Consider the following 16,392-nt stretch of genomic DNA (forward strand, 5'->3'; position numbering starts at 1 on the left):
CCTCATATAAGTGGAATCATACAGTATTTGTCTTTTTGTGACTGGCTTATGTCACTTAGCATAATTTAATCAAGGTTCATCCATGTTGATTGTATCAGAAATTCCTTCATTTTTAAGGCTTAATAATATCTCACTGTGTGTATATGCCACATTTTGTTTATCCATTCATCTGTTGATGGATATTTAAGTTGTTTCCACCTTTTGGCTGTTGTGAAAATGCTATGAACATGGATGTACAAATATGTCTTTGCAGCCCTGCTTTCATATCTTTTGGGTGTATAGTCAGAAGTAGAATTACTGGTCATATGGTAATTCTATTTTTAATTTTTGAGGAACTGGCATACTGTTTTCCACAGCAGCTGCATACTTTTACATTCCCATCAATAGTGCACAAGAGTTGCAATTTCTCCACATGTTTGTCAACATCTGTTATTTTCTTTCCCTATGGTATTCATCTTAATGGATGTGAGGTGGTTCTTATTGTAATTTTATTTTTTTAATTTTTATTAAAATTTTTTTAAGTTTATTTATTTATTTTGAGAGAGACAGACAGTAGTGCATGTGGGGGAGAAGCAGAGAGAGAGGGAGAGAGAGAATCCCAAGCAGACTCCACACTGTTGGCATGGAGTCCAATGCAGGGCTCAAACTCATGAGACCATGGGATCATGACCTGAGCCAAAACCAAGAGTTGGACACTTAACTGACTGAGCCACCCAAGCACCCCTCTCACTGTAATTAAAACAAAATTTTTTTACATTTATTTGTTTTTGAGAGACAGAGAGATACAGAGCACAAGTGGGGCAGGGGCAGAGAGAGGAGACACAGAATCCGAAGCAGACTCCAGGCTCTGAGCTATCAGCACAGAGCCTGATGTGGGACTTGAACCCACAAACCGTGAGACCATGACCTGAGCCAAAGTCGGACGCTCAACCAACTGAGCCACCCAGGTGCCCCTCACTGTAATTTTAGAATGAATTTCTTTTATTATGAGTTTGAATCTTTTCAAATGTATAAGAGATAACATTTCTTGTTCCATGTACTGTCCATACATTTCTTTTACATACTTTTGAATCTTTGGGCTTTTTACAAGTTTTTCTTAATTTGTAGGAGCTCTTTAATATTTAAAAAATTAGTGTGAATTGGTAACTACTTAGAAAATAGAGCTTTATGACACTGAGTTGCAAATATGTTCAGTTGCTGAAGCACACAGTATGTGTTCAGTATGTGAATCTCACACTTGCTCCCAATTAATCTGTCTCTTCCTTCCAATGATTTCAATAGGTTACAGAGCTTGGGCATTATCTGTTGGGCCAGAGCTGACACCACTCAATGGTAGAGCCTAGAGAGTTCTCTGTTTGATTCCTGTGCACTTCCTCATACTAAATCACCACCAGCATCCTATTTGTCATAGAAACTGAGGACTGGGAATCCTTTGAGTCTGAACTACGATCTACTATAGGAATCTCCCATTGTTTGCAATCCAAAAATCAGCATGTTTGACCTAGCCAAAGATTTGTTTTTCCTTGAGGTGATGTGTTGAACAGGGACACAAAATCAAATTATATTTCACTATAAATTTAACAAATCGCCTTTAATTCAAATTATTACATGAATCAGTATGGCCCAAGAAATCTTGGACAGATGGTCCCTGTAATTCATATATTGGGGAGAAACACTGCATATGACAAGGAAATCAATACCATTTTAACTTCTCTATTTGGAAATTCTCTCTTCCCCTGAGCGAAAACTGCCTCTCCTTAACTTCCTCTCATTGATACTGGTGTCACTCTCTGGAGCTATGCAGAGAAACCTTAATACACTTCTGCGAAAGCCCTTTAAGAATTTGGGGGCAGAGATTACATCCCTCCTCAAAATCCTGGCCCAGCAGTGAGTCTTTTTAGTAAACTTTACTAACGTTAATTTGAAGATTACACACTGTCCTGGACAATACTTTGGACATTTTGTTTGTCAGAGACCCTCGTAAAATATGGTGCTAAAATACTTGAGATTGACATGATCCTCTATACCCCATGTGAAGAATTTCTCTCAACTCTAGACATGGCGTATGTGTGAGGATGCAGGCTTGGGTTGGGAAGCCAGTTTCTTCAATGTTTTCAGCTCTGAAGAAGAGCAGAAACGTCACTGTTCCCTCAGGAATAAACTCTCAACCACAACCACAAGTCATTGCTTTCTCCAGAGGGCCTGAGAAGTAGATACTCTTGCTTTTGAAGGGAGCGAGCAAAAAGGGGAATGGGAGAGGAAAGAACCTAATAATTTACGGGGGGATTCTCTGAGAAGAGATTTCTGTCAGTGGTGAGCAGAATAAGGTCTGTAGGTAGGTGAACTGACCAAAAATCTAATAGTAGGTTTTTGCCTCCATGTAGCTGGAGGCCCATTGTAGAAACCAAAGCAGAGCACCTACCCTAGCACCCCACTTTCCCTTACTGTATATGCCTGGCTCATCATAGACCATGAGTGAGAGTCAGCTGAATGACTATTTACACTTTTATTCCTCACAGCCAAGTGTGATTATCTGCCCCCAAGTTACAGATGAAGAAACGGAGCTGCTGAGAGGTTAAGGAACTTGCCCTAGCCACCCGGTAGTAAATGACAGAGTTGAGGTTTAAACCCACACAGTATCATTGTGTTCTTTTTAACACTGATAGAGTTCCTTTAAAAGTTCCAACCAGTTTCAGCTGTGCTGTGGGAGCAAGGAGAAAGGATTATGATTCTACCCACTCTTGAGGTAGCAGGGGAGCAGCACATCCCAAAGGCCAAGTGTGAAGGTGGCTCCTGGGATCGGAGTGTACATTACGGGAGAGGCAGGTGCTGTGATGGGGGTGGGAGGAGCCAAAGGCCCTTCCTATCAGAAGCGTTTCTGTCCGAGCTTCTATTCATTCCACAAATATTACTTGAACACCCTTTCCGTGCCAGGCAGAGAACGTTCCTCTCCACTCCAGCCCTGAACAGGTTATCAGCGTTCTAGTGTGGATTTAGCTGCAGGCACGGGTTACTGTGTTTCAGCAAGTCTCACCTAGAAGAACTCTGGGGGAAATTCAGGTATTTGGGCAGAAAGAGGAGGGGATAAAGAAGGTATCTTTGGTATCTCAGATCTGAAGGAGCATGTGGGATCTATTTCAGGCAAGAGGCTGTATGAAGGGAGGTGGGGTGATGGTGGTTAGCTAGAGGGTGAGACTGGGGAGTGCAGATATGATGTCACAGGAAGTGAGAGAAGAATTCAAGGTACAAGCTGGTGTCAACAAAGAAAACTGTTTCCTGTTTCACAACTTTATCTAGAGTATTAGCCATGATCAGGGTATCAGGAAAAATGCTAAGTTTGCTGGTGTCTAAGGAAAATTGTTTGATCATTGAGACCTTCTCTCATGTAAACATTTATTGAATTTACTCAGTGACAGGCTTGTTCTACAGGTTGTGGGGGATGTAAAGATGTGTGGGTCTTGGTCCCTCACTCAGTACTAAAAAAAATGATAGGGTGTACACATATAACTACAATTTAAGTTCTAGGATCAGTGTGGAAGGTGGCAATGCTTATCTCCTCCTGGCACATACAAGAGTCCTTGCTCTAAGCAAAGCAGGAGATGATGCTGCAGCCTCCATGGAGGGAAGATTAGGTCGGACTCAGTCCAGTACTCTGGGCCTGGTCCTTTGCCTTCTGTCAGTTCATCCTGTGACTGGACAAGCCAAGCTTGCTGTACTGGCATTGTGAGTGAAGTCCAGGAGGATCACAAGCTGCCTGGGGCCTTGGTTTGCCTCTGGTTTGACATGCTGCATGAATTACATCTCAGAGCACCAGAATCTGAAGGTATAATTTTAGAGCAGCTATTATCACCTTTGAGGTACTGGGAGGAATAGGGTAGGCTTATTTCCTTTTTTATAAAGTTTCTGAACTACAAATTCATAAGATTTCTGGGAATGGAATGTGTCTGAATTTTAACAGGGCCTCTGACAGGGTGTCTTGTGATATGCTTGAGAGCAATATGGAGAAATGTGGGATCAATATTATTAGTACAGTTAATGGCTGCAAAGTTGTGCCCTAATATCATTCATTCATTCAACAAATATTTATTAAACCAGGCGTTGTGCTAGCTGCTTAGAATATAATAATGAACAAAACCAGGAACCTCTTCACATGGTTGGTTATAGTTTAGTGAAGGAGCAAAAGAATCACACAGATAGATGTAAATTTGTTAACAATGACAAGTGCCACATAGGAGAGTTTCACGGTAATTTGAATGCCTATAATAGGACTAGTCTTAACTGAGATTTGAAGAATGATGTCATAGATTAAAGATGGACACATATTCTTTGTTACTCCTCCCATGAAGAGGTGAAGTCTAATCTCTCCTTAAATCTGGGCTGGCCTTAGAGACTTCTCTAATAGAATACAGCAGAAAGGATGTTTCATAAAAAGCCTTGCAGCTTCTGTTTTTCTTGGAAGACTCCATCATGGAAGATGTCCCACTACCCTAAGACCACCATGCCAAAGAGTCCATGCATTGATGTTTGGGTCAACAGTCCCAGCCGAATCCTGCCTTCCAGCCATCTCTGCCAAGCCACAAGACATATGAATAAAATCTTGGATTCTCTAGGGGTGCCTGGGTGGCTCAGTCAGTTAAGCGTCCAACTCTTGATTTTGACTCAGGTCATGATCTCACAGTTCATGAGATTGAGTCCCACATTGGGCTCTTTGCTGACAGTGTGGAAACCTGCTTGGGATTCTCTCTCTCACTCTCTCTGCCCTTCCCCTGCTCATGCTTTCTCTCTCCCTCTCAAGATACATAAATAAACTTAAAAAACTCTTGGAAGCTCTAGATCAGAGGTTAGCAAACATAGCCTGCAGACCTAATCTGGCCACCATCTATTTTTATAAATAAAGTTTTATTGGAATGCAGCTATACCCATTTATTTAATTATTGTCTATGGTTGTTTTTTCATTACAGTGGTAGAGATGAGTAGTGGACTGTCAGGCCTGCAAAGCTGAAAATATTTTCTATCTGGCCTTTTGTAGAAAAAAATGGTGACCCTTGCTCTAGATTAGCACCATCCACTAGAAATTTAATGCAACCACATATGTAATTTGAAAATTTCCAATAGCCATATTAAAAAATTAAAGAAAAAAAATTAAAAAAAATAAAAAATTAAAGAGAAATAGGTAAAAATTAATTTTAATGATATGTTTTCTTTAATTCAGTATATCTAAAATATTATAATCTCAACATATAATCAATATAAAGTTATTAATGGATATTTTACATTCTTTTTTCTGTACAAAATCTTGTCGGTGTTTTACACTTACAGAACTTAGATGAACTATATTTCAAGTGATCAGTAGCCACATGTGGCTAGTGCCTACTGAATTGGACAGGGAAGTTCTATACTAGCCCATTCACTAACTTAGTACCAACCACCAAGTGACTTCAGTTGATGCCATGAGGAACAGAAAAATCACTCAAAACCCTGCCCAAATTTCTGGCCCACAACATTGTAAGACAGAGTAAAATATTCATTGTTTTAAGCTGCTGAGTTTAGGGGCAGTTTTTTAGGTAAACATAACAGATTGAAAAGTGCCAGATAGGTGAAGGGGGTAGCTTGGAAGGATTCTAGGCAAAAGGAACAGCAGGTGCAAAGGCACCACGGCAAGAAGGACATGAGGGAAGGTTGATGTGGCTTAAATGACTAGAGGGGTGGAAGACAAGCCTGGAGAGGTCAGTGGAGGCCAGACCATGCTTATTTTAAGGGTCAGCAAAGGATTTTGGTGTTTATTCTGAGTGCAATGTGAATCACTGAAGAAATTAAAGTGGAAGAGTGACATAATCAGGTTTGTAGTTTGAAAAGATGACTTTGGCTACTGTGTAGCAAGTGGATAGTAGGGAAGTCAGAACAGATGCCAGAAGACCAATCCATTGACTATTGCAGTCATTTAAATGAAGAAGATGGTTGTTTGGTCTAGGGTGGTAGTAGCAGAAGTAGCAGTGGATAGGTTCAAGTGATATTTAGGATTATAATTGACAGGATGTGGTGATGGATTAAGTATGGGAGATGAGAATAAGGTATTAATTGATTGGTTTATTTATTCATTCATTCAACTGAGTGTCAGGAATCACTCTTATTTAGTAGACTAATACAGTGGATGCTACAGAGTTTTTTTTACTTTTTCACTTGCACAAATAATGGGAAGTTCATTTCTTTAAGTAGAGTAGGATAGCTTAATGCAGTCTGGTATGTCAGATGAGTTTATATTTGATGTGATAGAAAATTGAGAGTTTGGGATTGATGGTCTGGAAGCAGAAAAATTATGTAATAAAAGTTTAAAGGAAATGAGCCTGTCAGTGGTCTGAGGAAGGGGTGAGGGCTGGTATCAAGAAAGCCAATATTAAACTCTCAAAGACCTCAGATGAAGAGGCTGAACCAGCATACGGACAAGAAAGAGAAGAGCATGAGCGACACCTTGATGAAAACGTGAACACTTCCTGGTGTCTGGTGGGCATAGATGATTGGCTATAGATGTGTGTCACCCATCTTGAGCTTTGCTAAGTTCCCATGCCAAACATGTCTCTTTCTAGCTCACGCTGGATCATATGTCTGACTTGGTCTCCAATCTCTTCTTGGAGCAAATCCTCCTGGACTCCCATTTGTGCAGATTTTTCATACCTAACACTGCCTTATTTTGATTAGGTGTCCTTTCCCATACTCATTTGGGAGCACAATGTTTCCACACAGATATGAGGGCAACAGCATCAAAGATGAATAGGTACAAAGAAAAAATATCTATGTAGATTCATATGGGGGAGAAGGCTGCTTTTATTCATTCCCTGATATTGTAGGTAACTAAAGTATTAAAATTAAGAGTCCATTCCCCTCACTCCTGGAAGAAGGAACGTACATAGCATGGTTAGCTTTCTAGTCTCCTTATAGCAAGTTTGTGTACAAGACAGATGCCCCAAAATCAGATATTTTTGAGTCAAGGAGCATCTCTTTTCCAAATTATTAATGGTTTTGGAAACCATTTTTTCCTTTTTTGCCAAAAGGTGCCTGTGGGTAAGCATCATGCAAAGTTTTACAGGTGAGTCTGTGCACATCTGGTCAAGGGCTCTGCCTACCACAAATAAGAACCCAGAACTCACTAAAAGGCATTTATGCCAATCATGGCCCCTTAAGAGGGCCCCTTCCTGTTGTCTCAGAACCAGAACCATGGTCAAAGAGAGAAAGCCAATGTATCAAGGGCACAATTTGAGGGACGTCCCCTCTCCCCATTCTGTGTACCAGCCCTACCCTGGTGCTTGGAATTCCCAAATTACTCATTCCTTGGGTTTAGGCATTTTTGAAAGCCCCTATTAAAATGCAAATGCTAGCTAGAAGGGAGAAATGTTTTGTTTTTAGCCATTAAGAGTTAAGTTCAAGTTAATGCAGCTAAATAGGAAATGGAACTCAGAAAGAAATCATACTCCTAAAAAGAGGGAGAATAGTGCATGGGAACTTTCCTACCCTGATGGGGAGATGGAAAGTGCCGAAGACATATTTTTCTTCTACATGTATTCAAAATGGTGTGTATTTCCCAACCTCAGCCTGAGTATACTCTGATGTATGGTTTAGAAACTAGTCTCTATATTAGGTTAGAGATGAGGATAAAGGTTCAATAAACGATTGTGCACCTAGCCTATGGCCCTATCCTTCTGTACTGCCCCCCTAAACCACTCTTATTTGCCTGACCATGAAAGGTGAATTGTCAACCCTTGCCTGGACACTGGATAACCACTCAGGAACCTTCCTACTCCTTGCTTGTTTCAGACATGTTAGGTTCTTACTCTATTTCTTCACAGCTTCAGTCTCCTGGGAGAGGGACCCCCCAAACTTATTTCTCACCTTTTTGAAACATGGTATTTGAACCTTGATTTTCTCCTGAAGAATCTGGCTTAGCTCACTTTTTTACCTTTTATGCTCTTTCTTCTCCCACCTTAGCTTCAACTCCATAAAATCCAATTCTCATTACCACCAGGAAGAGATATCTGATATCCAGGGCCATTAGAGCAACCAAAGTATCAAGCTCAAAGACAGTCATTAAACAGTGGGTACAATCACAAAAAGCCATTTCCTTCTCTTCAAAGCAGTGTTGCTATACAGTCATTTTAGTGTGACTATTAATACTATTTTCCCACTAAGCTAAAAGCTTCAAGAGTACAAGGACCATGACTTTTATGCTCTCTGTTAAAACCCAGGACACAGTTAATCACTCAGATACATTTAGAACATGCTAATGAACAGAGATTTATAAAAAGCTTCCATTATACACAGGATAGCTCATGTAAATAGTATCAATGGTACCTGCAACAGCAAACAGATGAAATAATATAGAACTGTGAGCTTTGCACATAATTAGACTCATTTAAGTCCACAGCCTTAGTCCCAAGATTGAGGTTGCATGTCAGAGGAATAGATCATCTCCCTAGTTATTACAATTTGAGAGGAGTGGGAAGTTCCCTTGGCCAAAAATTATTTTCACCTGTCTCTCCTTAAATAACTATTAGTGGAGGCACTATTTTAAGCCTATTTGCAAATGCAAATATGTTCATGGTATACAGAACACGAGAAACCACTGCATGGGCTCTTTTTGGACCTAAGACTTTCTTTTCAAATGAGCTATTGGTCTCTGGTGCCAGGAGGAGCCAATATTGTGGGGGGCATTTAGATGGGAAGAAGAAATGGAGACAAAGAGACGGGAAGAGAAAAGCCAAATAAGAAAGCAGAGACCACTGCAGAAGCTGTGGGTTCTGCCCCAGTTCTCTGAACTTCTCACTGGCACAAGGGGCTCAGGCAGGGCCAGCATCCTTGGATACCTTCTCCTGCAGTGGAGATCCTTGGAGCCCCCAGCACCCTGAGGCCAAGGGCAGCTGTTGGTTGTTTGGTAAGTGGTGCCTTCTGTTTTCCTGCCTGTCCTGTCTCTTAGCTCACGAAAGCAGACAAAGGATCTGGATGGAAGAGACACATTTCTATAATGTCCTACCTCCAATGTAGCCAGTCTCAGAATCAAGCCTGATGGTCAAAAGTTTTATGCACGTATTCCACAACCCTTCTTACCCACTCCCTTGTCAGCCATCAGCCCAACCTCTGAACATCTGCCCCAGATGTAGCTTTATCAGACACCAAGCTCCCAAAGCATACAAGCTTCATAAGAACATACCTGTCACAAATGCCCATCCACTGCAGCTCCCAGAGACCAGATGTATAAGCTCAGTGACATTCCCGAGGAACACAGAAACAAGGTGTTAAGAATAAACGATGAGGAGCCTTTGTGAGCTCCCCATAACTTCCTAACACTCTTTGTAGAGAAAGAAATAATGTCAGGGCTGAGACTAGAACTCAAATGCAGAAAGGGGAACTGACAAGAAAGAAATAGCACCACAGACACGGGCTGGTTCCAGATAACTTCTGATGGCAGGTGGGCATTTCCACCGATGAAAATGACTACAAATGCACTGGCGGAGAGTGAGTGAATGTAAAGCCCTGAGGAAACTCCCCAAAGACAGCCCAGCCACAAACATGACAAAGACTAACAGAGATCCAGGAGTGTAGCCTTTGAGTCCCATAGGTGAAGGTTCAGCTCAGTTTAACAAGTGTTTTATACAGCAGCCATGTACCAGGTACTGTTTCCGGCTTGGCAGGGCTGCAGGAGGCAGTCTGCAACCACAGAGCCCAGAGACTGGGTATGTTTCTTCTCACCCCACCCCCCTACAAACCATTCATTTGAGTATATCTCCATGGATCCTGCTAGAAGCCAATTAACATACACAGCTTGTTTTTAAATTATCCTCATCTAATCCTAATTATCCTAATGTAGAAAATTTGGCCCCTATTCCTGGAAGTGGGTGGTACTCGAGTCTGGGGACAGGTCACCAGCAGAAGAGTGATAGGTGTGTGAATGCCAAGTGGATTTTTCCAAACCTAGTGCTTCGAGAGGGACAGGCTTCATACGTATAATCCTGATCCAAATGTATGGCTTCTTTTCCTGATCCAATCAGGCCCTGAAAAGCCCTCTGCTCAGTGGGGAGGGGGCCGGGCAGGCGTTTATGTGCCTCTGAGCCTGCAGCATTTGCATTCGGGAGAGAAACAGCTCCCTGTGAACCTGCCTCCTCTGATCTCTTGGTGGCTAGCTGGGCCCTGCAGGACTAGAGAAATTAAAAGTAGCAAAGGGAGAGCTGTTTGTTGTCTGGGTTGAGAAGAGCACCCAAGCAAGGACATGTGGTGCAGGGGAAGTAGCATAGCACAAGTTTGGAACTGGTAGTCCAAGGTCAAACCCTGGCTTGACCACCGAGCCCTGGACAAGTTATTGAACATCTCCCCATTTTAGTCTTCTCATCCAGGAAATGTGACCAGCATCCTTGATGCACTGTTCTGAAAAACAAATGGGATCTTGCATGTACATCACCTGGCACAGAGCATGGTATGCAGCTATTTAGTCTTCGTTATTACTTTTCTGTCTTCCTGACAGACTTTACAGTTCTGACTTTGACCTTTGCGCAAAGTTGATCCTTAATCACTGGAAAGGTGATGATCATTCTTCCCAAAACAGGTCTGTAAACTCCTCACCTTCCATCCAGGGTCTCTCAAACCCAGAGGGCTCTTATGTGGGTCCTGGGCCCTGACTCATAGGGTCTTCACTTCCTCTCAGCGATTCTCTGTGCATACCTTGGAAACTTCATCCTTTACTCGGATAGGCACCACCTGGGGTTTTCCTCTGGATTTTACAATCATATATTTTTTTTTATTTGAAAGGGTCCATTTAGTTTCCTTATTGTAACACATGAAATTACCCATGTATCAGAGCACAGGAGAATTAATTTACATACCACTCCGTTTTCAAGTTTCCTTCTCTCCTTATACTCAGCAGTCAAAATATCAGATAGGCTAAATTGGGAAGTCTTGCTATCAAAATATTTAGAATAGTATTTCCCAAACTTCAGTCATTCTAGCTACTAGTACCACTTCATATCCATGTAAAAATCTGTATTATTTTTTATGCATTCATTTTAATCTTGACTGATTTTAAAAGGAATCTTTATATAAATACTAAAAATTTTAAAGAGCAGTATTATTTACCAAAAATAAAGGGTGAGTTCAAACTCTGTGTTTGTTCAAACCTGTTGTTCAAACTCTGGCCCACTAGTTAATACTTGTGTGTTCTTGAGGAAGTCACTTAATTTCTGAGCCTTAGTTTCCTCACAGAGGTAATATTAAATGTCTCATAAGCTTGTTGTGAGGATTAAATAGGAAGACATGTATATGGTGCCTCACACAGATCCTGGCATACGGTAGGTTATTTTAAAAAAAAGTTTTATTGTTTTCTCTTTTCCATATCCCTTCTCTCATCTCCTTATTTCAGGTCCTGATTAGAGTAGTATCCAATGCACTGTAACAGAAGTAATGGAAGATAAGTAGTGAGGCAGGCAGCAGAAATAAAGGACAATTTGGTGTCACGGAATTCTCTAATTCAATGAACTAATTAGCATTGCAAGGTTGTTTCAGGGACATCAAAAGTCATTTTAGTCTCTCACTGAAGCAAGGACTCCCCTCGGTGTTATCTGTAATAGATGGATGTCCAGTCTTTGCTTTCTTACTTATGTTGGAAAACTCACTACCTGATATGACAGTTATGAGAGAAAGGTCTTCTTTATAATAATCCCAAATCTCCCACCACTCACTCCCCAGTCCCATAAGTGTCCCTGTCCTGTTTTCTAAAACTTCCAGGATATGTATTTTTACCCCATTCACATGGAACCCTCCAAATAATTGAAAACAGATATATCATAAGTTTCCTCAGTAGTCTTTTCTCTCAGCTACATATTATCAGTGTCCTCAACTGTTCCTCATATAATGTGGTCTCTAGAACCCTAACCAGCTTGGTGGTTCTCCCACTGGCACCGGTCTCCCTGAATGTGTCAACATACCTCTTTGCAGAAAGGGCTTACAGAATGAAATGGATAGTGACAAGATCACTTTCACTAATGAGTCAGAGATCAAATTAGCCTGTACACAGTTGTACTGGAGTGGCTGACCGTGATTTTTTTTTCAAATGTCATGTCATATCACCACCTCTTGGCCCCATCTTATTTGTACGTCAGTGTTCAGCCAATCAAAATTACTCTGAATCCTCTTTATGTCTTTCATTGTACTAGTCATCCCTCCAATCCTGTGCCATTCAAAAATCTGATAAGGAGGCCTACCCAAGAGTCATCAGAGCCAAGCATGCACGGGGTTCAGCAGTGATGGTGGTCAACAGTATCAAATGCTGAGATGAGGTTAAACAAAATGAAGAAAATCAGTTCCTTGTGTTTAGTGAAGAGGAAGTTACCAGTAACCTCAGAAAGTTGCTTTCTGTGTGGGGCTGCTTCCTCCATGCCTCACTCCCAGATGTTCTCATGTCTGAGGAGGCCAAGGCTACAAGAAAAAGCAGCAGGAGGGGAGTGGCTATAGATGGTAGCTGGTTTGGGGGGGAAGAGATATTCCCCTGGGACCACATGGTTAGGATTTACTCTGAGGGTGGAGGGGCAAAGCTAGAAACTTGTGGGCATTTGGAAAGATCCAAACACTTAGCTGAATTTTCCAATTCCAGCTATAGATTTGTTCGCTATACATAAATGGCTTCTCATGGCCACCAGTCAAGAAGCACTCTAAAAATATTCTAGGTGGTGGTGGTTCTAATATAGGACAAAATAATTTCCACAAATAATTATAGAGGCATTACTTATCGAAATGTTAATTAGCATTTGTTTTCTGAGATTTCTTGACACATAGATTTTTGCAGGGGAGAAAGCAGAAGTGACTTAAAGTCAAAGGCACTTTTGGACTTTTGTGAAAGCTCATGGAAGAGATAATATAGATGTCCTAAAAGGGAAGAGAAAAGAGAGTGCTTTTGAGATGCAAGAGGAAGGAAGGGCAGAGTTGTTTGGGTCCTGTGAGCAGAGGGATCAAACAAAGCACTCCCTCTCAGTGCTCCCAAGGGGATAACAGCTTTGGGAGTGATGGCTCATGCCTACAGAGGCAGTGCACTTGGTTCATGGGCCTCAGGAGATAACCTCATTTCCCACTGTGGCATGGGGGTGGAGCTGCCAGACTTCACAGACCACCGTGGTTTAGATAGTGAGGTTGCCAATAGCAACCAAAACGGTCTTGGGATTTGAGGCCCTTCCTCCTTCTAGGCACTAGGTAAGCTTCCTGAATTATGACTGGGCTGTAAGAAGGAAAGGGCATCCCTGTATGATCAAGATGGAATCCCCTATCCAACTGGTAGAATAGGTTTCACAGGTGAGATTAGGTTGAATTAAAGGAAACATGGGAAGTGACCATCTCTTACATACTTGGATTCATGGACAGAAATTCATACCCTATTCATAGTTCCTAAGTTATTTTTAATTTAGAAGTGATGCAGCACAGGGTGGTCCTGTTCTTATTCCCAGCCCTGCTGCACAACCTCTCAGAGTGCAGGAAGCCACAACCACTGTCCCCAGAACCTGACTTTTCCCTTTTAATGAAACTCTTCTTGGTCCACAAACAGGGTTCTCTGATACTGCTTGAGAAAGAACATAAAACATTTGCTATGAATTTTTTATTTTACTGCTGTTATAAAATTGTATTTCAAAAACCTTCATCCTTAAAACATAAACACACTAACTGCTGAGAGGATGAAAAGAGAAGCCACAGACTGTAAGAAAATATTTGCAAAACACATGACTGATAAAGGACTGATATCCAAAATGTACAAAGAACCCTTAAAACTCAAGAAAACAAACAATTCAGTCTAAAAATGGGCAAAAGATCTGATCATACACCATACCAAAGAAGATACACAGATGGTACAGATATACATATTAAAAGATGCTCAGTATCATATGTCATTAGGGAATTGCTAATCAAAACCATAATGAGCTACTACTAAATACCTATTAGAATGGCTAAAAAACCCCAAAAAACAAAAAAACAAAACTCCTGACAATACCAAATGCTGACAGGCATGTGGAACAATGGCAACTCTCATTCATTGCTGGTGGGAATGGAAAATGATGTAGGGACTCTGGAACTCATTGTGGCAGGTTCTTATAGCACTTAACATAAGCCTACCAGGTGAACCATCAATAATGCTCCTAGGTATTTACCCAAATGAGTTTAAAACTTATGTCCACACAAAAACCTGTGCATGCATATTTATACCACCTTTATTCATAATTGCCCCGAAGTAGAAGCAACTGAGATGGCCTTCAATAAGTGAATAGATAGACAAACTGTGGTATGTCCATACAATGGAATATTATTCAGTAATAAATAAAAATGAGCTATCAACCCATGAAAAGACATGGACAAACTTTAAATGCATGTTGCTTAATGAAAGAAGCCAACCTCAAAAGGCTACATACTGTATGTTTCCAACTAGATAACATTCTGCAAAATGTAAAATCATTGAGACAGTAAAAAGATCAGTGGTTGCCAGAGGATGTGAAGAGGGATGAATAGAGGAGCACAAGGGATTTTTAGGGCAGTGAAACTTTCTGCATGATACTGTAATTAACGGTGTATGTATGTTATAAATTTGCCAAAACCCACAGAACTGTAGAACCTAAAGAGGGGACTTTAATGTAAAGTGTGAGTTTTAATTAACAATATTGATTCATTAACAAATATACCACACCAATGCAAGATCATAATAACAGAGGAAACTATGTGCAGGGGAGAGGGTATATGGGAATTCTCTGTATGGTCTGCTCAATTTTTCTATAAATTTAAAACTGTCACAAAAATAAAGTCTAGGGGCGCCTGGGTGGCTCAGTCGGTTAAGCGGCCGACTTCGGCTCAGGTCATGATCTCTCGGTCCGTGAGTTCAAGCCCCGCGTCGGGCTCTGTGCTGACAGCTCAGAGCCTGGAGCCTGTTTCAGATTCTGTGTCTCCCTCTCTCTGACCCTCCCCCATTCATGCTCAGTCTCTCTCTGTCTCAAAAATAAATAAACGTTAACAAATAAAAAAATAAATAAAGTCTATTAATTAAAAACATACACACACACACATACACACACACTACATAAGCACTGATTCCTGGTAAAGCAACTAAGTTAATAACATGACATTTTAGAGGGCTTCTACCCCGTGGGTAAAAAAATTAGCATCAATTTCACAGTCCAGAGGTTCGCTTCTCCATGTTGCATACTTGTAATCAAATGCCATACATAAGACATTGCTGCGAAACATCTCTAGTTTTGTATTTCTGCCCTCTATTTTGACATTTTTTTGCATCTTTCTGGTGCAGAATCATAAATTTTCATGTCAGTTCCTTGCGTACATTAAAAAGTCCCATTGTTTTCTAAGGGCCAGATCAATAAAAAAATAGCTTTCAGTTCCATGTTTCTGGAGGAACATTCTTAGAAATGTAGTAAGCTTCTTTTTTTTCTTTGAGGCGGAGATACAATGTTGACCTACGCTTAAAAGCAATTTTATATAGTTAAGCATTGGAGGTTGAGTCTTTTTCTTTCAGCCAAACTTTTACAGCCTCCATATTTACATCCTATAAGAGGGTCACCAAGGTTGGGGGAGATCCTCACTCTTGCAACCTCTAGCGCAGTCTCCTCTCTAGTCCTGAGTTGGTTTGTTTGGTCTCCTTGGCTGCCCTGGGGTATCTTATTTTATTCACTTTCTCGTGATGCAAATTCACACCCATCATTCATGCATGTTAAGAAAGAGGGAACGTGTATTGTTTCTTAATTTATATTCGATCAACTTCTGAACACAGAAACTAGGACTCAGTGACACACTTTTGTCTAGATGTCCTCTAAGGAGAAGTCAGAAAGGCAAAGGACACTAACAGTTATTTACAAGATCCTACTTAAGATCCTTGTCTGCATTTTCTCTCAAAACCAAATGGTGGCTTAATAAAACATACCTAAACTTCAGCAACAAAATTTATGTGGGTTGAAAATTACATTTGCATGTTGTAAAAGGTAGGATAAGGAAAAATTGTCAAAAGGCTAAGTATCAGGATGTGCACATTTTAGAAAAACAAGTAATGTTGTACCTGGGATGACTGTGGCATTTACATGATCTGTTACTTTAGCTGTGTGGGCAAGTGGAGAAGATTAAGAATGTGGCTCTGTGTAGCTCAGGCTAAGGACAGCAACCCCAGCTAGTACAGAGCCAGCCATCCCAAACCCAAGGTCTGAGAGTGGTCAGTGGTCTGGTGGAGACATGGCGGAGTGGGGTGGAGGTGTGCTGTGGCACAGTCAGAATTGGGAGTTTCTGGGAAGTGTGATATCTACAGTGTGGTGAGTGGAGATACTTCATTGTTTGCCCCTGTGAAATAAGGCCCTGGGGGACACTGGGGGACAGGCCCTAAGG

General features: G+C 41.1%; 2 protein-coding genes across 5 annotated transcripts in view; one reads left to right on the top strand and one right to left on the bottom strand.

Annotated features, from left to right (window-relative positions):
• The window catches only part of ILDR1 (immunoglobulin like domain containing receptor 1), a 258,601-nt gene that overhangs the window by 176,884 nt on the left and 65,325 nt on the right, over nucleotides 1-16,392 (top strand).
• CD86 (CD86 molecule) overlaps nucleotides 1-16,392 on the bottom strand; it is a 68,141-nt gene that overhangs the window by 34,099 nt on the left and 17,650 nt on the right. The window contains exon 1 of one of the 4 annotated variants that reach the window (XM_047099381.1): nucleotides 9,200-9,455. The exons of 1 other annotated variant lie outside the window; for it this stretch is intronic. In XM_047099381.1, coding sequence (XP_046955337.1) covers nucleotides 9,200-9,216 — 17 coding nt within the window. In that variant the 5' untranslated portion in view covers nucleotides 9,217-9,455. Of the gene's footprint in view, nucleotides 1-9,199; nucleotides 9,456-16,392 lie in introns of those variants that run through there. 2 more of the 4 variants (XM_047099383.1, XM_047099384.1) reach the window with 2 other exon arrangements.

Source organism: Lynx rufus, unplaced genomic scaffold (genome assembly GCF_022079265.1).
Source record: "Lynx rufus isolate CCGP_SWC_20201006 ecotype Redwood Valley unplaced genomic scaffold, mLynRuf1.p SCAF_5, whole genome shotgun sequence".
Lineage (NCBI taxonomy): Eukaryota > Metazoa > Chordata > Mammalia > Carnivora > Felidae > Lynx > Lynx rufus.